The sequence below is a fragment of the Myotis myotis genome, unplaced genomic scaffold, assembly GCF_014108235.1.
Source record: "Myotis myotis isolate mMyoMyo1 unplaced genomic scaffold, mMyoMyo1.p scaffold_m19_p_11, whole genome shotgun sequence".
NCBI classification, from domain to species: Eukaryota; Metazoa; Chordata; class Mammalia; order Chiroptera; family Vespertilionidae; genus Myotis; species Myotis myotis.
In genome coordinates, this window is record NW_023416315.1 from 51156451 (window position 1) to 51177954 (window position 21504).

The window sequence follows — 21504 nt, forward strand, 5'->3', positions numbered from 1 at the left end:
CTGAAATGCCTCCCAGAATATGTGCTCAATGAGAACAGGCTGACTTTCATGGGGTAGTTTCTATTTTCCCTCCAGTGGGATGAAAGGTCTGGGATCTGCACCTCCACATGAGCAACGACCCTTTAGTCAGAACCCATGCTAGTCACCATCTTTTATTTCCAGGTGTTAAACAGGCCTTTATTCTGAATCCTATGTTGTTTTGTTTCCATTTTTTGGCCAACTCCTGATCCCAAAGGGCAAGTACCTTGTTGATGGTGGGCTTGCTTTTGCTCTCTGGCCCTGGAAAAATCACCTTTGCTCAAAGCTCTTTCTTCTATTAGATCAACACCAAAATATGCTCAGGAGTCTTTACAAGAGTGGGCCCAGGCAGCATAGCTCAGCAGTTGAGCATCAACCTATGAACCAAGAAGTCATGGTTCTATTCCATGAGAGACTGGTTAAAAGCTAAGAGCACAAACACACAGAAGAGATCCTGAGCTCAGCGTTCGACATGTCACACTTCTGACCCACTCCCCCTGTATCCTCTCTCATTTGGCTTCCTGAAGGTCAACTGTTTCCTGATATGAGACCTAAGAACTCAACTAACCTCACCTCACATTGGGCTTCCATCCTGAGTATTCAAAATCCTGATAGGTTTTATCCAAACTGTCTCCCTTGTGTGGGTTTCTCCTTGCTCTTTCTTTCTGAAACCTGATTGCATTTGGTCCTATGGTAAACAGGTTCCCATTAGTCCTTCTAATACTCAGTTAATTACTCACTAATAGAATAGAAATTTCTTGAACATTCACTATATACTTATTCATTTATTCAATATACATTTATATATTTGTTAAGAAACTAGAGTCTCCAACATGCCAGAAATTAAACCAGGCAACAAGGACCTAATGGTGGGCAAACGGAGGCAAACTCTATACTCATAGCATGAGATCCTATAAGAGAGGCCAACAGTAACCAGAGGACTATACAACTAAATATAAAATTACATGCTAGATGAGAACTAAGAAGAGAGGTATTTGTGTAGTCAGGAAGAGGCTTTGGTATAGTTTGCAGGTTAGGAAAGTCTTTTCTAGGGAAGTGGTGACTGAGCTAAGATAAGAAAAAAGTCATTTTCTAGGAGAAGGAAATTTCACTTTAGGAGCGGGTAGAGTCCTGGGAGAAAAGAGAAACCACAGTGTTAAATCAGGCTGAAGAACTGAGCAAAGGTCAATCCATGTGGAAGCTGGATATCTAGGTCAATAGCCCAAGGCAGGGGGGAAGCCAGAAGTATGCAGGAACTTTCATAACCAGATTTGAACTTTAGAATGAACACTAACTGCAGTGTTCATCTTATTATTGGGACATCAGCCATATTGGATTAGAGCCCCACCTCATTGGCCTCATTTTAATTTAATCACATCTTTAAAGATCTTCTCTCCAAATACAGTTACATTCCGAGGCCAGGCCAAGGTACTGAGGACTGGGACTTCAAAATATAAATTTGGGGGAAGAGATGAACACAGTTTGGTCCATAACAAGAAGCAGTTCAAGATGTATTAAAATAAGAATCAGCACTTCATTCCTGGTTGCTCCAACTCTCAAAGAAAAAATAACTATTTTAAAATACTGAAAGTATGGTTTGGTACAGTTCCAAAGAGAAGTATAGTAATGATATAGCATTATGTCAATTTAAGAGAAAAGACTGACAGTGAATCAGTCACCACTGCAAAGTGTGCATTGGAGGCAAGCGGTAAGGATGGAGTGTGGAAAGGAGTCCCTTGGTGACCTTGGAAGGAATAAAGTGGTAGAAGCAGAGGCTGCATAGCTGAGGTTTGAGCCTCATTCTTGACAAAGGAGTGGGTGAACCATGGGGAAGAAATGGTGTCTTCTGCACAGGGATGCAAGGAAGGGAGTTTAACCAATCTATATTTTAGTCTAGGAAAGAAATCACAAAAATGAAAACACAAAAAGGAGAGGGAACGGGACAGCAATATCCTGGAGGAGGGGCTATCTGTTTTGTAAAGAGCATGACCGACAGGTGTGCTGAAGAGACTGGTCTTGACAAGCCCCCAGACAGAAGAGAATATGACTGAAGAGTCCACTACATGTTTGTGGGAGTAACTGCTGTTGCTTTTAAATGATGTTTATGAAGATACAGTCATAAACCTTTTCTTAAAAAATAGGTACATCTGATAACTTTAAAAACAGAGTGATAATTTACCTGTAAACCAAAGGTAGCCCCAATGGGAGTTTTAGAAAATAAGGGGTCTAAAATCCCCTTCTCCATAATCATCCTCCAGTCATAACACTTACCCTTCCTGTATCCTCTCTCTCTTCCTAAAATCAAAGCAAAATAAAGCTTCACTGAATTAAAAATGGTGTATCTGTTATGCAAAGCTGTGTAAAATCAGATTCGCGCAAATCTCCTAGTACTACTCTCCCACATTGATTTTCACCTTCCCACCCCTTAGGTGAAATACAAGCAGCAGCTACTCGCTAGCTTTAGCGGTAATTTCTGCAGCCAAGCAGGGACTTATGTGTGTGGTGATGTAACTGGCACAGTTCCTTCCCAGCAGCAATATCACTAGGCATGATTTCTGTGTATAATCCCAGGCCCAGTTCTCTCTGCTGAATTCCCTGGATCTCTGCGAATGGCCCCAGCACAGGTTGCATGGCAGGTGCTGACCACCAGGGGGCAGACCCTCAACGCAGGAGCTGCCCAGCAGTGGTGACTTCACGGGTGACACACCCCGGAACCAGAGAAGGCGGGCCAGAGAGGACAGAGCCGGATTCCTCAGGGCCAGGCGATTCCACCTTCTGCAGTGACTTAAGTTGTTGCTGGGGCACTGTCGGCCCAGAATCTGGTTTATTGCACACTTGCGTTGCAACTTTGCAGAGTGCCCTCTCGCACTCCGGGACCACTCAGGGGATGTGGGAGAGCCCCTTTCGGTCGGGGCCCCATCTTCCGGAGGGACCCCCCACTCACTCTGCAGACGCCCCCCTGCCGCTGGGTCGCCCCACGTGTAGCGGCCGGGGTGTGACGGAGGGAGGTTGGCTCCAGGGCGTGTCCCGCCAGTCTCACCTAGTCCCGCCCCACCGGCCACCAGCCAAGACCGCCTGCATTAGTCCCTGCACCGGAGCCAGCGTCGCGACCCGGAAGACTCAAGCGTGAGTTTTCTTCCTTTTTCTTTTTTTAAATATATTTTTTATTGTTGATAGTACTACAGATATCTCCCATCCCCCTCCCTTTTCCCCTTCTCCTCTCTGCCCCTACCCACCCACTCCAGGTTTTCACTACCCTACTGCCCGTGTCTGTGGGCTGCGCATATAAGTACATAAGTTCTTTGGTTTATCTCTCCGCCTTCGCGCCTGAGTTTTCAATCGGAGCTCCGGCTGGGTGCCCAAGCACCCTACACACTGCGGCCCCCGGGTGGCAGGCGCTTGCGCGGAACTTTCCTTTTATCAGGGTGTGTCTCTTCTTCCCGCCAGGTTTTTATTTCGTTTTGTTTCGCCGGTCGTATGGTATTCACTATTTGTCTCAAAACACTTTTCTCTCGCCCCTTTGAACTTGTGAGTCAAGAATTTGACAAAGATGGGTGTATCTGCGTGCGCACTTTGGTCTATAGAGTTGGGGGTCAGCGTCCCAAGGGTATATTACTCATCTCCTGTGTTTTGTGTGTTTTTCCTGTAAAACGAGGCTGTCCAGATTAATGAAAGACTTCACTTGTCATCTCAGAGGTAATGAACAGGATATTGGCCTCAGGTACCAGAACTCTTTCCTGCCTTTCCCACTCCTGAACCCAAAAGCTGGGATCGCGCACCCACACACACCAGGCAGGAGATGTCTGTCTTTGTGAATTTATTGTCCTAGGAGCAATACTGAGAAAGAGATGGTAGATTAAAAAAACAAAACAAAAAAACCCTGGCCTGTGTGTTCAATGGTTAGAGCCTCCGCCCACACAGAAGGGTTGGATTCCCAGTCAAGGGCACATAACTCGGTTGCAGGGGCATGTGCAGGAGGTACCCTGTCAATGTGTCTCACATTGATGTTTCTCTCTCTCCTTCTCCCTCTCCCTCTCCCTTCCTCCCTCCTTCCCTCCCTCCCTTCCTAAAAATTAATGGAAAAAAATATCCTTAGGTGAGAACTAACAGCAACAACAACAAACCACCCTGGAATTTTACAGGAAGTACAAGTCAAGCCAACTAGAGATCTTGTGGAGAACCAGCATAGCAGGAAAGGGAAGTGCAGAAAAAAATGGAAAGTCCAGGCCCTGGAGACCTGAAAACCCAGAGTGAGGCACTCAACTTCTGCCATATGGACAGTGGATGAAAGTGGAGGGCTCTTATTAGGGAGAGATGTCTGTAGGAGGCTTGAGAAAGATGTAGGTAAGAATACATCCTGGGAAGAAACGAACTTGGTCCCGTCTAGATATATATGAATGTAAACTAAAGGGAATGACATGAAGGAATGAGGTGGAAACAGAAGGGAGGAAGGCGGCAAATGCAGCAGAGAGCTTTGGTATCTGTCTTAGTTTAGATGCTTCCCCAGAGCAAAGCTTGGCAGAAGAACTTGAGTACAGGTAGTTTATTTGGGAAGTGAGCTCAGAACCCAGAGTGAGGACATGGGGAGGAGGAGACAAGGAAGGTGGGAAAGGCAGTGAAGGATGAGGCATGTCGCTGAGTGTCTTCCACTGTGGGCAGCCAGAACTCAGTTCCTCCGAGGACCCTTTGAGGACTCTAGGATGCATCTCAAGCAGCCACTGAAATTAGAAGTGGGCGGAGGGGACATGGCACCAGCACCTACGCATCTACTACAGGATCCTTGTCACTCAGGGAAGATCCAAAGCGAAGCGAAGGGACAAAAACATTTTCTCAGTGGACCCAGCCCAGGAAAAGGCGTTGTTACATGCATTCTCTTAATCTTCAAAAACAATCCTCTAAGAGATGTATGATTTTTTTCTACAAATGGGGAAACTGAGGCTTCATTCATTTATTTAGAGGACCTGCTCTGAGGGGGATAATGAGCTTACTTTTAGGAGCAGCGAATTTTAAAAGAGCTCCAGAAATTACAGAATGCTACCCAAATGGAGGTGGTGAACTCCCTAGTTAGACAGGATAAATTGGGAGGCATTTCTAACTCGTTTAGTCAAAGAAGCTATCAGAACAAATGCAGTTTCTGAAAGGTCACCTAACGTTTTTCCCCAGGGAAATGAAATACAAGTCACCAGTTGCATTGATCTACCAGGCCCCACAGGATCAGGCCTCCCCACTCCACTCAGGTCCTGCTCCTCCCCACCCGTTTCTCTGCGGCCTCCCTGTCACTTCTCTTTGTGGGACTGCTCTTCTCCGGCAGCCCCCTGTCAGGCCTCAACTAACATGTCGGGTTTCAGCTTCAATGTCACTTTCTCATAAATGCCTTCCTGTCACCGAGTCTAAAGCACTTTTCCAGTCATTCAACACATCACTATGTTTTATTTTCATCATAACACTTATTAATTGCTGCATTTTATTGATCTGTTGGTCGACCTATTTATGGTCCTTCCCCTTATAAAATACTAGGTTCAGAAAAGTGGGGACCTTGTCTGATTTGTTCCTTGCTGCACCACCAGTGCTGGCACATAGTGGGGACCCAAGAAATGGTTCTTGTCCGAATGTATTCATTCCTTCTTGTGTTCACTCACTGCTTCACCTGTTCTGATCACACTGTCTTTGCTTTTCTCTGCAGCAGCTGAGTGATCATGGCAACAACTCCCATGGTGGCTTTCGAGGCCCTTCTAAATGGAGTGACGAGCTGGGATGTCCCTGAAGGTCCCATCCCGTGCGAACTGCTTCTCATTGGAGAGGCTGCCTTCCCAGTGTTGGTGAATAAGAAGGGCCAGGTCCTCATTGCTGCGTCCTCCTATGGCCGAGGCCGTCTGGTGGTGGTGTCCCATGAGGGCTACCTGCTGGATGCCGGCTTAGCTCCATTTCTTCTCAATGCAGTGAACTGGCTCCGTCCCTCTCCTGGGGCTCCCGTGGGAGTGCACACCTCCCTGGAACCACTAGTTACCATCCTGCGGGGTTCTGGGATTGAGGCACAGGTTCAGCCAGAACTGGGAGACCTCTCAGGGGTTTACTGCATCAATGCCTACAATGAAACCCTGACTACAGAGCTGGTCCAGTTTGTGAAACGTGGTGGGGGCTTGCTCATTGGGGGCCAGGCCTGGTACTGGGCCAGTCAGCACGGTTGTGACAAGGTGCTATCCAGGTTCCCTGGGAACCTGGTGACCAGTGTGGCTGGAGTGTACTTCACTGACACCTATGGGGACAGAGGCCCATTCAAAGTCTCTAAGAAGGTGCCCAAGATCCCACTCCAGGTCAGGTGAGTAATATGTCCCTTCAGGGAGTCTTTCCCAATGACCCTATCGAAATGAGGATTAACTTTCCATTCCCTTTGCCACAGTGTCTCCATTATTCCCTAAAGATCATGATCACTATTTAATAAGCCCAGAAACCAATGAGCAAATGGCAACTTTGAGAGGGGAAGTAATTTTCACAGGGTCAGCAAGCTGTTGGGTCAAGGAAGGAAGCAGGATCCTACCCTGCCCAGCAGAACCAGGGCCCATCAGTCACCTACTCAGCTGGATGGTAGCAGTTAGACATTTTTATAAGCACATGAGTGTTAACCCTCAGGTTAGCAATTTCATTAATGATGGCTCTCCATATTGAAGGTTTTCTATCATTAGGTGAAATTTCAGGAGGTGCTTTTCAGAAGATGCTGGGATAACAGTTAAAAATGGAAGCCAAGTCTATAAGCTAAGTCTTTTAAAAAAAAATACTAAAATTTTATTGGCAATACATTTCTTAATAAGATATAATGGGAGAAGATAGTGTCTTTTTTAAATTCTTTATTGTTTAAAGTATTACATATGCATTATTTTTCCCCCATTGACTTCTCCTCACTTGTCCACCCCCCACACCCCACACCCCGGCACATGCCCTCACCCTCTGCCCCCACTGACTGTGTCTATGGGTTATGCTTATATGCATGCATACAAGTCCTTTGGTTGATCTCTTCCCCCCAGCTCCCCCCACTCCTCCCCCCTGAGGTTGGAAATATCACATGATCTCACTCATATCTATATCTATATATCTATCTATATATCTTTATTTATCCTATATATTAAAAGGCTAATAGGCAAGTCAACTGAACTGCAGAACGACCAGTCACTCTGAAACGCACTGATTACCAGGGAGCAGATGCTCAACACAGGAGTTGCCTCCTGGTGGTCAGTGCACCCCCACAGGGGGAGCACTGCTCAGCCAGAAGCTGGGCTCACAGCTGGCGAGCACAGCTGAGGTGGCAGGAGCCTCTCCTGCCTCCGCGGCAGTGCTAAGGATGTCTGACTGACGGCTTAGGCCCACTCCCCGCCAGCAGTTGGACATCCCCCAAGGCTCTTGGACTGCAAGAGGGCACAGGCCAGGCTGAGGGACCGCCCCCCCCCCTTTCCTGAGTGCATGAATTCCATGCACCAGGCCTCTAGTATAAATATAAAACCCCAAGTGACCGGAATGACCCGTCGCTATGACACGCACTGCAGGAGTGGGGGGGGGGGGGGGGGGGGGCGGGCAGCTGGCCCCGGCCCTGATCACCCCCCAACCCCAATGGGGGTGGCTGGCTGGCCAACCTCCACTGTCCCCTCCCCCTGCCTGGCCTGGCCCTGATGGGCCCCCATTGGAGCGGGGCTGGCTGGACCCCACCCATGCACAAATTCATGCACTGGGCCTCTAGTGTGGAATATAATGAACAACATAAACTGATGAACTAAAATAGATCCAGAGACATAGAAGCATCATACAAGCTATGTCTTATAGCTCAGTGGCATTACTTTCCAAAATAAGTCTAGAATCTGTATAAGTAGAGAAAGCTACAGGTAAAACTATAGCTGTTGGTTGAGCATCGTCCTATGCACAGAAAGGTCACTGTTCGATTCCCAGTTAGGGAACTTGTCCAGGTTGTAGGTTCGGTCCCAGTCAGGGTGTGTACAGGAGGAAGCCAATCAATGTCTCTCTCACATCAGTGTTTCTCCCTTCCTCTCTCTCTCAAATCAATAAAAACATATTTTTATAAATAAAACAAAAACTGATGCCTGAACCTGTATGGCATTTGCCATGTTAGTTTGAAAGTCAGATGCCAAAACTAAGATACAGTCCTCATTTTCATGCTGAAAAGAAATTAAGGAGAAACTGTACAAGAGCTACTTTTTTTAATAATGTTGTGCTACTCAAATGAATAAACTATGTTTAAACATTTGATTTAAATTTTTTTATTATGAGACAAAATTTTATAGATAGTTCAAATCACCTATAATCCCAATAGTTAAGATGATTACTGAAGACGTGTTGATAAATGTGCTTTAAATCTTGTTTCTGTATCTGGTTTTGTTTTCTGTTTTTGCTTTGTTCTGTGTTTGGTGTTTTGTTTGTTTGTTTTGCAAATCTGGCTTATTTAGTGCACAGTATCTTTTAGTCTGATTAAAAATTTTTCCACTATCTAATTATCATCTTAATTACTACATGGTATGCGGTCTAGGGTTAACCATAACTAATTTAATCAGTTTCCTGTTGTTTGGCATTTAGAGTATCTACAAGTTGGGTGTGTGTTTTCTTAACCCTTTGCAGTCGTTTGTCTACTCTCAGCCACCAAAGCTTTTTTACCGTTCCTGTCGTATGTCTGCTCTCAGCCACCACAGCATAGAAACGTACGAATCTTAACTCTATTTATTCATGTATCAGATCATAATTTCTCTGAAAGCTCTTAAGTGTCTAAGCGACCTTGTCACGAACTAAAACATTACCCCGAAAAATCGGAGATATTGAAACTCAATATAAACAAACGCGGTCGTTCCACACTTGCCATGCAAAACACCATGGCGAGTCACTCGCCTTTTGAGAGTGAAGAAATCGACAAGCTTCGGAGATACTTCGCAGAATTTCAAATAAAGCTTTACAAATTACGTTTAACTGTAATTAGGCATTCTCACTTGTTAAGATATTTCAAAATAATACTCCAAAATGGCAAAAAGAAAGTTACCGAAAGAAGTGTACTGTGAATCTGAAAGTAACGATGAAGAGTTTTATTTTGGCACTTTGAATACTGACTCTGACGTAGAAAGTGATAACGTTTGTAGTGATTCTACTAGTAGTGACGTAATTCCAAAAAAGAATTAATAAATCTTGTTTATCCCTCATAATCTTGCATGTTATGTATCACTGCTCTTTCAATGGAAATTAATTCCAACCAGTACGACACCCATGTCCAAATTTAATACGACCGCAAAGGGTTAAAAAAGAAAAATCCTGGAATATAAAACCTCTTCTGAATTCATTACATTTTGAACATTTCTCAATAAAAAGTAGTAAGTACATCATCACATTTAAGTGAGAATTTAAAAAAAAGACTGTGCATTTGTATAAGTCTTCAAGTATAATGTTAAACAATATATTTGTAATGTGTTCCTAGATCAGAAATAGCACAAGGTGAGGGTACTTTTATGTTTTTTACAGCCCGCCTTTGCAGAAAATTAGCTCTGAGATATGTGTAAGTAGGACTACTTTCTCAGGAGTAATAGAACATCTCTGTTAATTCATTCATATGCTTAACAATTTGAAAATATAGGAAATTCAAGCCAGATTAGTCTACATTCAGTTGACTACTGACATGGTAAGAGTTCATTTGGAGAATGTAGATTTTAAGATGTGCAAATAAGGTCACTACCTTACTCTTCAGTATTTCATCAAATCTAGGACAACATGGATTATAAGAGGCACCATTATTTTATGAGTCACTGAGAAAGAACAAACAATGCCAATTAAATAATGATATGCCATCGATTGTTAAGAGGTGAAAAAAATATGCCTTAGATGTGAAAAAAATAAATGGTTACATACTAAAATCCTAAATGTTATCATTAAGAATAAGGAGCTTGGCATGAGCTTTGTAATCTTTGTACCCACACATTGATTTCTCTATGTAGTGAACTCATTTCAATGGTTCATTGACTGACTGTGACCCCTTTGTCACTTTCCAGGTGTGGGGAGGACCTCAGGCAGGACCAGCACCAGCTCCTGGAAGGGATCTCAGAGCTCGACATCAAGACAGGAGGAATCCCCTCACAGCTGCTGGTGCACGGGGCCCTGGCCTTCCCTCTGGGGTTAGATGCCTCACTCGGCTGCTTCCTGGCCGCTGCCCGCTATGGCCAGGGCCGGGTGGTCCTGGCTGCCCATGAGGGCATGCTCTGTGCTCCCAAGATGAGGCCCTTTTTGCTCAATGCTGTACGCTGGCTGTCCAGAGGCCAGACAGGCAAGATTGGGGTGAACACAAGTCTAGAAAACCTGTGTGCCCTACTGTCGGAGCATGGCCTGGAATGCAGTCTGGAGCCCCATCTGACAAGTGGCTTGGCTGTCTACTGCTGTAAGGCTTACAGTGACAGTCAGGCTAAGCAGCTACAGGAGTTTGTGGCTGAGGGAGGGGGCTTGCTGATCGGGGGCCAGGCCTGGTGGTGGGCCTCCCAGAACCCGGGCCACTCCACGTTGGCTGGTTTCCCTGGTAACGTCATCCTCAACTGCTTTGGCCTTAGCATCCTACCTCAGTCTCTCAACCCAGGGTGTTTCCCCGTCCCCAACCCTCAGATGCGGAGCTACCACTTCCGCAAGGCCCTATCGGAATTCCAGGCTGTCCTGAACCAGGGGAATAGGAACTTGGAAAAGAGCTGGCTGGCAAAACTGCGAGGTGATGGGGCCGCCTTCCTGCAGATCCCTGCTGAGGGGGTCCCTGCGTACATGTCCATGCACCGACTTATAAGGAAGATGCTGCAGTTGTCCGGCCTCCCAGCTGTGAGCCGGAAAAACCCAGTGGCCAGTGATTCCCTTGAGGCTACAGTGCTCTGCCTAGCCACTGAGCTGGTACATTCTGGGACTGACTGTTCCAAGCTGGTGCAGGGTTGGGGAACCAGGACCTGCCACTTCAGCCTGGACCCCTCAGTACACTCCATTGCTGTGGACATCGATGGAAACAACCCAGGTATGGAGCTAGAGGAGAGTCCTGGGAGCTTTGCAGGACCCGGGGAAGGTTGGGTTAGCAGGTGCTGAAGCCCAGGCAGGCAGCTCTATTCTCTACCAACTACTTTCAGGAAGAGGGGTTGGGGTCTTCTTAGAGTTTAGAAGGGATGAGAGCAAGAAGCATGGATGAGTTAAGTGAGGTATGCAGGAAAGGGCCTGCATCGGTGGAAGGGGCTGTGATGCTCCAGTGGGGAGAACTCAGCCTTTCCTATGGCTTTTCTCAGGCAACGGTGAGTGCTGGGTGAGTACTGGACTCTACGTCCTAAATGGACAAAATGCAGAAGTCTCACTGTCTGAAGCTGTGGCCGATACCGGCCTGAAGGTAAGGCCAGAACATCCACTGCCCACATCCCCAAACCTCAGGGCTGCTTCATTCTCATCCATGGCAATGCGACCAGGAACACGGGCAGCTCATTTTACAGGTTTCCCAGGGGATGCAGCTAAATTTCAGGGTGCCGAAGGCAGTGAGTGACGATGCCAGAGTGCTAACATCAGATCCAGCCCTCAGACCTAAGCCGCAACTTCCACACATGGTGATGTTTGCCTCCCAACAGGAATGTGGAGAGCACACTGCCTTTCTGGGTTTTACCTCTTTACCTTGACACCTGAAGGGTATATTTAATCTGGTCACTCACTACACTCAGAATTGAAATTCCTCCTGCCTCAATTCTGAAAGTCACTTCCTTCCACAGCTAGGGTCTCTTTTGTATCAGGCTCCTTTCTGGAACTCACATTAAACCTAAGAAAAGCAAGTCCAGGACTCCTAACAGAGAAGTACTCAGTCCTTCAGACCTGGTGGAGAGGAAGGAGCGGGGAGTGGGAGAAAGGCAAGCCTGACAAAGGAGAGAGACTCAGGTATCCCCCTCAGGCCAGATCCTGCTGCCTGTGGTCACACCTCCTGTCTGTGTACACTGACCCCACAGGCTCATCCTCAGCATCAAACTCAACACACTGGTTTAGGATCCAGTAGAAGAGGTTCTTCCTGATGCGAAGGCATGTGGGACCTAGTCATAATCAGCCTCAGGAGCTGTTCTAATCCCTAGAAAAGTGACTCTTCGTGCTTCAGTCCATGTTACTTTTGAAGTGCTAAAATATCATAGGTTTCCATGCGTAGCTCAGAGAAAAGGGAAGGTGGAGTTTGTCTAAATTTTTTTCTATTATGATTTACAATACAATATTTTATATTAGTTTCATGTGTGTAGCATAGTAGTTAGACAATCATATACTTTATACACAGTATTCCCCTCAATAATTCAAATACCCACCTGGCACCATACATAGTTGTTACAATATTATTGACTATATTCCCTATGTTATACTTGACATCCCCGTGACTACTTTATAACTACCGATCTGTACTTCTCAATCCCTTCAGCTATTTCATCCAGTCCCCCAAACCCCATCCCCTCTGGCAACCATCAATCTTTTCTCTGTACCTATGAGTCTGTTTCAATTTTGTTTGTTCATTATTTTGTTCTTTTGATTCCACACATAAGTGAAATCAAATGGTATTTGTCTTACTCTGGCTAACTCATTTCACTTAGCATAATATCTTTTAGGTCCATCCATGCTATCGCAAATGGTAAGTTTTTTTTTTTATGGCTGAGTAATGTTCCACTGTATATTTGTACCACAGCTTTTTTATCCACTCTTCTATTGATGGGCATTTGGGTTGCTTTCATATCTCAGCAACTGTAAATAATGCTGCAATGAACATAAGGATCATATATTTTTTCAATTTAGTGCTTTGAGTTTATATATATATATATATATATATATATATATATATATATATATAAGAAGTGAAATAGTGAAATCACTGGGTCATAAGGCAGTTCTATGTTTAATTTTTTAAGGAAACTCCATACTGTTTTCCACAATGGCTGCACCAGTCTGAACTCCCACCAACAGTACACATCCTCACCAACACCTGTTGTTTCTTGATATATTGATAATAGCCATTCTGACAGATGTGAGTTGATATCTCACTGTGGTTTTAATGTGCATTTCTTTGATAATTAGTGACATTAAGCATCTCTTCATATCTTTTGGTCATCTGTATGTCCTCTGTGGATAAGTGTCTATTCAGGTCCTTTGCCCATTTTTTAATTGGATTATTTGTTTTTGCTGTTGAGTTGTATGAGTTCTTTATAACTTTTTTATATTAAGCCCTTATCAGATATATCATTGGCCAATATCTTCTCCCATTCAGTAGGCTGTCTTTTTGTTTTGTTGATGGTTTCCTTTGTTGTGCAAAAGCTTTTTCATTTGATATAGTCCCATTTGTTTATTTTTTCTTTTGTTTCCCTTGCCTGAGGAGATATAGCAGAAGAAATATTGCTACGAGAAATATCTGATACTTCAGTATGTTTTTTCCTAATGTTTTTATGGTTTCGAGTCTCATATTTAACCTTTAATCTATTTTGAGTTTATTTTTATATATGGTGTTAGGAGGTAGTCTGGTTTCATATTTTTGCATGTACCTGTCCAATTTTCCCAACACCATTTATTAAATCAACTGGCTTTACCCCATTGTATGTTCTTGCCTCTTTTGTTGTGCATGGCATGGGTTTATTTCTGAGCTTTCTAATCTGTCCCATTGATCTATGTGCATGTTTTATGCCAGTACCATACTATGATTACTATGGCCTATAATACAGTTTGATCTTTTGCTGCATGAAACAACTCTCAATCAAGTGAGCCACACAGGCCAGGACTAGTTCCTTGCTTTTCATCACTATTTCATGCCAATCCCTCTGGCTGGAAATGTTTCTGTTGAGAAATAACTGACAGCTTATGGGAGCTCTCTTGTAGGTAACTATCTTTCTCTCACTGCTTTTAAGATTCTCTGTCTTTAAACTCTGATTTTTACAGTCAGCTGTTAGGTGGGCTCCTCTTCCCAGCACTGGTACTCTGGGCTTGGGAGCTCCGAGTTGAGTTGATACCCACGTTCTTCAGGGGGTACCTTTGCAGCTGAGATATCCTTTGGTATTCTCAACTGCTGCACATGGCTGCAAGACCAGCCCTTTCACCTCTCCGCCCTTCCTACCAGTCTCCATGTGGATTCTGCAAATCCTTATTGATAAGACTTCTGTTCAGATGGTCTTTAGTTCATCATTCAGGTTGATTGTTCTATATTTAGTTGTAATTTTGATTTGGTCCTGGGAGGAGGTGAGTGTAACTTCCACCTACTCTGCCACCATATTGGAGCTCTTGGAGTTTTTCTAATATCCTTCATGTACACAACACTGCAGGTACAGATTGGCTGCCACACCGATGACTTGAACAATGCCAGCAAGTTGTCTCGAGCCCCTATGGTGTCTCACCGATGGTGTATGAACAAGACCAAACAGTCAGTCTCTTGCCTCTGGGGTGGCCTTTTCTATGTCATCGTGCCCAAAGGCAGTAAACTGGGACCTATGTCCATCACTATTAAGAGTGCTGTGCCTGCCCCATATTACAAGCTGGGTAAGTGAACTGAACATTGAGGGAAGAGGGAGCACTAAGGATGCTGTAGTAGTTTAGGGGCTGGTTGCTAAAGAGGAGAGGGAGAGGGATGGGTGGACAGAAGAAGAAGAACTGTTCAAGGTTGAAGTGGAGGCAGGAGAAACTGAACACCCTGTGCCTATGGAGACTTCAGGGTAGAACCAAAGGAAGGATCTGGAGGCCTGTCCTTCCCTTCATAGAACTAAAGGAAGGATATGGAGGCCTATCCTTCCCTTCACAGGAGACCCACATGATAATAATTCATTATTTCAGTGTCCTCTTCCTAGAGTTCAAGTTGTGTTTTTCAGCTCAAGGGAAGTTGGGGAAGTGGTTGAGAGATCCATGATATTTATTCGTAGGTAAGACATCCCAGGAGGAGTGGAAGAGCTGTATTCAGGAGAGCCTGGCTCCCTGGGGAGAGCTGGCAACAGACAACATCATCTTGACGGTGCCAACTGAAAACCTCCGGACCCTGGAGGACCCTGAGCCTGTGCTCCGCCTCTGGGATGAGATGATGCAGGCTATAGCCAGATTGGCAGCTCAGCCTTTCCCGTTCCACCGTCCGGAGAGGATTGTTGCTGATGTACAAATCTCAGCTGGTGGGTGTTCCAGAGAAGGACTCCTAGTCAGTGGACACCATTTATCATTTTGCCTTTTTAAATGTCCAATATGGGAAAGGCATAATTTTACCAATAAAAGTAAAAAGCCATAAAAGACGTGGACCTTGATGGGATGCAAAAATGTTTACATGTGAGAAGGTAAATCATTTACATCTACAAGGTGAGATTTCACAGGATGGGTAGAACAATCTCAGGAAAAATTATTCTAGGAGTTCACAGATGACACTGAGGGTTGTTTCAAGGAGAGGCTAACATAGAAACATTTCCTTCCAGCATAAGTCCGAGTGGCAGTGAAAAGAGGGAGAAAAGAGGTTTATATTAAGTATTGAGTGGTTTAGAGGAAAGAAGGAATCTAAAGAAAAAATAAGGAAGTCTGGTTCCAAGTGGAAAAAATTCCTCTGGAATTTCGGTGTTATCTTTTAAAAAGGACAAGATTCTGTCTGTTAAAGAGTATACATCTAGACAGCAGTGGTTTGCATAGGTTGAAGAGATGATGCTGTTCTAGCCTTGAGGATCTAAAATTCAGACACAGGACATAATGTCACAGCCTTGCACCCAGAGGAAACACACAAAAATGAAGAAATGAATTATACCAAGAATGTCTGTGTGAAGTATATAGGAAAGCCATTTACCTTCCAATGAGCACAGAGATTCTGGAATAGAGAGGAATGAAGGGAGATGGGTTTGGGTACCCCACCTCATGCCTCCTCTCTTTCTTTTTGGTTCCCAGGCTGGATGCATTCAGGGTACCCCATCATGTGCCACCTGGAATCGGTGCAGGAGCTCATCAATGAGACCAACATGAGAAGCAGAGGTCTGTGGGGACCCATCCATGAGCTGGGCCACAACCAGCAGCGGCATGGGTGGGAGTTCCCCCCGCACACCACTGAGGCCACTTGCAACCTCTGGTCAGTCTATGTGCATGAGACAGTCCTGGGCATCCCCAGGGCTCAGGCCCACCCTGCTCTGAGCCCTCCAGAACGAGAGAAGAGGATCAAAGAGCACCTGGGCAAGGGAGCCCCCCTGTGTAACTGGAATGTGTGGACAGCTCTGGAAACATATCTACAGGTACTGAGCCAAGATTCAGTGAGGTGGGGGCCATAAGACCCCTCTGTCATGTAACATTCTTCACCAGCCCAGGCCCACCACCTCCCCTGGACATGAGAGATTGGGCCATATGGTGATGCTTCTCAGCTTATACATTTCTACATGGAGATAGTTATACCTGTCCCATTCGCCTCCTATAATTTTGCAATCATAAGTAAGAGGAAATGAAAAGTGCTATGAAAAAGTAAGTAGAGAAAAATGCAGCCTATTGGTATTTTGACCAAGGGCAGAAGTTGAGTTAGGCTTTCTTGAGATTGAATCATACCTCTTCCACTCACTGGTTTTGACCTTAGTCACCTAATAAGTACTCCAGAAATGGTCATTGTTCGCTTTGCTTTGTTTTACCTCACCTTAGTTTTATGGGTCAAGTGTTATATCCCTTCATAGTAACAGTGACATGTCTGTCTATGGGACAAATGCAGGAAGGCATGATAGGAGATCAGGCTGTTAAGGAGATTCTCAGACTTACATCATCCCACTTGAACCCAAAATGCTTTAAGAATGAATAAATAAACCAACCAACCAAGTGGAAGGAAGCCCTGAACCAGGTCTGCTTTATATGAAATTAACATAAGTCCCTGTCTCCTTGCCCAGTCCTGCTTGGGATTTTAATAGTTTGGAGTTGTCAAAGCTGTTCTTCGTATCAGATCTCCTATGCTGTCCACCTTAACCCTATAGACAGGGACACTTTTCACAGAGGCACATGCTAAGTTGAGTTTAAACTGCCAATCCAGTATCATACATTAAAGGATGGACCCAGAACTTAAAATCAGAAGTTAATGATGAGTTCCTCTTTTTTGTTTCTCCTTCCACTCATTTTCTAAAGAGTGGATGTCAATGAAATAACTTTGCATTGCATCCATTCTGTATTCTTATATAGCCAGTCCAAGGGTCTATAAGGAAACAGGCCTTAAATGGTAGGAGGTTGCCATTGAAGTTGGAAGTTAAAAACCTAATTTTGCCCTCCCCACATACCCACTCACCGTGGAGCCCTGAATATCATTTTGCAAAAGCTATGGGCACACTTATCATCTCGGAGTCTGAGCAGCTGCCTCAAGACAAGCAGACACCTGCTTTCTGTACCTGAGAGATTTCTGCTCACCATCACTCCTCCCACTCAGGCCTTAACTCAGGTCCTCATTATTCTTCCTTGTCTATTCCAGAAGCCTCCTACATTGTTCCAGCATCTTGCCTCTACCTCTACCACCCACCTTCCAAAACAATCTTATATTCCACATTTAACACTTTCCGAATGTTCTGCTTTCCAGACAGGATGAAGTGTAGAAGACCCTTTATCAGCACCTCCAGCTCCAGCTCCAGTTTCCTCACCTCCATAATTACCCTCTAGTATACCAGGCTGCTTTCCGCTATGAGCATATCTCGCTGTTCTAGGCTTCTGTGCCTCCCCATGTTTCCTTCCTGCAGCCTCAACTTGCTTGAACATCTTGTCTATTACCTGTCAGATCACCTGTCAAAATTCAGCTCTATTAACCTCTTCTCCCTATATCCCAAATATGTACAAAATGAAGGTTTCTCATCTCACTAGGGCTCAAACCTGTCTGATGCCAAGGAAAACAGTTAGGATCTGGGGATCTAATTTTTCAATTAAAGATAATAATAATAACTGTCATTTATTGAAATATACCCCTTGTCAGATATTAGGTTCTCATGATGTCTCCTACTGGATTCAGGGAGTATAGGTTTGTGGCCAGATTCTGGAATTACTGGATAATAGGAGGTTGGAATGAGCCAATGGGATTGTATTTATGTGCAGAGGTCAGGTGGAGAGACAGGGACAGATAATAGGAGTGAAGCTAATAAATGATTAAGAGGCAATAATCACCATAAATGACATATCCTTTTTTTTAAAATATATTTTTATTGATTTCAGAGAGGAAGGGAGAGGGAGAGAGAGATAGAATCATGATGAGAATCATTGATCGGCTGCTTCCTGCACGCCTCCTGATGGAGATCAAGCCCACAACCCGGACATGTGCCCTGACTAGGAATCGACTGTGATCTGGTTCATAAGTCAATATTCAACCACTGAGCCACACCGGTAGGGCCGTAAAGGACATATTCTTATGAGCAAGCATGTTGCCGTTACTTTTGGAAACTTGATGTCTCATCCTGCCCCTTCTTTCTCTTCTCAGCTCCAGGAGGTCTTTGGATGGGAGCCATTCACCCAACTTTTTGCTGAGTACCAGACCCTACCCAGCATCCCCAAAGACAACACTGGCAAAATGAATCTGTGGGTGAGGAAGTTCTCTGAAAAAGTGCAGAAGAATCTGGCTCCATTCTTTAAGGCCTGGGGCTGGCCCATCCAGAAGGAAGTGGCTGAGAGCTTGGCTTGTCTGCCTTGGTGGGAAGAAAACCCCCTGCGGGTTCACATCCACACTGAGGAGTAAAATGTACAGGGTCACTTGGGGACAGGAATGGCCAGCTCCACCACCCATGTACCTTGAGCCTGAATCCTACTTCCTTCCCTGTCTTCAGAAAGGCAGTGAAGGTCCAAAGACAAAATGAAGACAACTTTCTCAGGAAAATACTTTGGTACTTCTCTGCATTGTTTCTCTGTTTATACTGTCACTCTCCCCAGGAGCTGTGCTTCACCATCCTAGTCCTCCAGTGGAAGAATTTTCGTCTTGGCATCTTTAGGTCCTGCAGGCTCTTTGTTTCTATTTTTGACCAATATTTCTAAAGACCATGGGTTACCATAATAATCTGATATCAATCCCTCACTACTGCCTGAACAAGGATCTTAATTTCTTGTGCTTTGAGAACTTTTCTAATAGCAAGAGAGACAGGGTGGTATAGTGGAGAGTCTTTGGCTCTATGGAAAACCATTTAACCTCTCTGTGCTTCTGTATTCTTTTTTTTGTTTGTTTCAAAATAAAAGTAGTGATTTAATAAATGTTTACCTTTTAATGTTTGACCCCAGAGCATATTCAATATACATCTAAACTGAAAGCCCTCATAATGACTCAGGTACCCATGACATGGGGATAAAAATGTATTACTTGATAATGGTGAATGTGTGTGCACCATAACATGTACCCATGTGTAAGGGTATCCTTAAGCTTTCTCCAGGTCCCAGTTTTGTGTGGACAACCTGAAAACTGAATCTCACTTCTGAGTTAACCACCCTGAGGTTGGCATTCAGTCCTCGTGTAAGAGATTGTAATGAATATCAGTGTCACTCCTACTGCATTGTCGAGATCCTAGCCTATCCTCTATCCTTTCTCCTGCCTCTGCAAGGATTCTTGACTATAATCTAAACCTGTCATCAGAAAAGCTCAACTGAAACATTTTCCACCTTCCTCAAGTCCTCGTAAGTTTGTGATTAAAGTGAGGTGACCCCTGTCTTTGCTCACAGAGGATTTACCCTGTGGCAGACCCTGCTGGTTTCACATCACTTTCCTCACAGTCAGTGGGCTCCACATGAGTCGTAACAGTGAGAACACAAGCCAGTTTTCCACTGATGATAAAGATAAGATAGCAGATGGTCACCACTACCTCCGCCTCTGGAATTCCATGATTCTGAAACCATATACTCTTGTTGTTGTTTTTATTTTTATTCATTGATTGATTTTTAGAGAAAGAAAAAAAACATTGATTTGTTGTTCCACTTATTTATGCACTCATTGATTGATTCTTGTATGTGCCCTGACCAGGATCTAACCCACAACCTTAGGTGGATGCTCTAACTCAGTGGTCGGCAAACTCATTAGTGAACAGAGCCAAATATCAACAGTACTTTTTCAAAATAGACTCGCCCAGGCTGAAAACCAACTTCTGCCACAAAGTTTCAATCGCACTGTACGCGCGCCCGTACGTGGTATTTTGTGGAAGAGCCACACTCAAGGGGCCAAAGAGCCACATGTGACTCACGAGCCGCAGTTTGCCGACCACGGCTCTAACCAATTGAGCTACTCAGCCAGGACACAGTCTTGATTTTAAAGAAACCTTTGGATAAAGAGGGGAAAAATTGTCATAAACAAAGGATTTGGGGTTTTTTCCAGCTTTGGAAAGACAGGAATCTGATCAGAATGACCAATGGTTGGGTGTCTCCTCTTTTAAAGTCTCAATTTAATGACCTATGCTTACTGTTTACCTGAAGTCATGCCTCCCATCATGCTTTATTTAATAATTCTCATCACATTTGAAATTAATGCTTGTTTAATGTTCTTTTCCCTCACTAGGCTGTGCATTTCATGAAGGCAGGGCTAAGCCTGCATTTCTCAGGGCTTTATTTCCAATACATATCAAAGTGCCTGGCACATCAAAAGTTGTCCATAGGTATTTGTGTACTCAATAAAGGTATACAAGACTGATTAAAGATTCCCAACTACTATCCCAACTAAATACCCTATAGAGTCCTATGATAACTACTGAAATTCAAAAGAAATTTTTCCATTAATCTAGAAGGAAGTTTCCATATAACTTTAATTTTTCCTCCACTTTCTTCTATCTCGGACCTCACTACATAAAAACTTTGGTTATATTGGTTGACAGACTGGATGGAAGGAAACTTTCCTTTGGTTTCCTCCCTACACCATTTATATATTAAAGATTCAGTACTTTCAAGAATGTTTGTAGAAAATTTTTGTAGGGATGATGATGGAAACTTTCAAGGGAAATCATCAGTTATTAATTTTTTAGGCCTTGACATTTTATGGTCTCTGTCTTCACTTCTTCCCATACTGGTTTCTTTTCTCACCTTATTTGAACTTTAGCCAGCATTAATTTTTGAGAAGTTTTTCTTTCTTGTGAAAGATCACTTTTCCTGGCCCTGCTATATGTCATTATATTCCAGATCAAAGGCATTCCCCTAAATCAAGATGATCCCCAAATCTCTTTATGACATCAACCAAAATAACTTGAGTTCCTTCCTATCTGTCCTCAAGATGGCATACTAAGCACAGACTCCAGCCTCTTCAACCCCTGGCTGTAAATTACTAGAAAGACAAGGTCTTTTCTAAACCTCTAACACAGCAATGGAAAACCAGAAAGCAGGTTCCTTTTAAAAGATCTAGGGAGATGGTATCACATGGTTAAAGAAAACCAAGAACTTGCCTAATACAAAGTGCTTTCAGAGCAGCTGTGGCCACAGGAGTTGTCCCAGTCCAGGGGAAATGGATTGGAGGAACTGGTAAATCTCAAGTATGCAAAGATGACCCAGTTCTAATAAATCTAATATGTTCGCTAAATTCAG

At 44.2% G+C, this 21504-nt stretch overlaps 1 protein-coding gene across 7 annotated transcripts; it reads left to right on the top strand.

Moving 5' to 3' along the window:
• Nucleotides 1-2765: 2765 nt before the first annotated feature.
• TCAF2 (TRPM8 channel associated factor 2) lies at nt 2766-19217 on the top strand. 7 transcript variants are annotated; one of them, XM_036328458.1, is made up of 8 exons: nt 2768-3144; nt 5702-6337; nt 10047-11038; nt 11301-11398; nt 14331-14544; nt 14922-15161; nt 15913-16250; nt 18181-18238. In XM_036328458.1, exons 2-8 carry the CDS (start codon nt 5715-5717, stop codon nt 18214-18216), a joined length of 2541 nt encoding a protein of 846 aa, XP_036184351.1. In that variant the 5' UTR covers nt 2768-3144; nt 5702-5714; the 3' UTR covers nt 18217-18238. The 7 variants fall into 7 exon arrangements, 6 of the variants coding, with proteins under 6 accessions (XP_036184353.1, XP_036184351.1, XP_036184349.1 ...); XM_036328456.1 differs by lacking the exon at nt 18181-18238 and adding an exon at nt 18443-19217 and having other exon boundaries at nt 2771-3144; XM_036328457.1 differs by lacking the exon at nt 18181-18238 and adding an exon at nt 18443-19217 and having other exon boundaries at nt 2771-3144; nt 5705-6337.
• The last annotated feature ends 2287 nt before the right edge of the window (nt 19218-21504 follow it).

Bases quoted from the DNA above. Each gene is read 5' to 3' on its own strand.
- TCAF2 (XM_036328456.1), top strand. From the start codon at position 5,715: ATGGCAACAACTCCCATGGTGGCTTTCGAGGCCCTTCTAAATGGAGTG. The intron at 14,545-14,921 runs GTAAGTGAACTG...ATTTATTCGTAG, and splicing joins TGCCCCATATTACAAGCTGG to GTAAGACATCCCAGGAGGAG. The intron at 15,162-15,912 runs GTGGGTGTTCCA...TTTGGTTCCCAG, and splicing joins TGATGTACAAATCTCAGCTG to GCTGGATGCATTCAGGGTAC.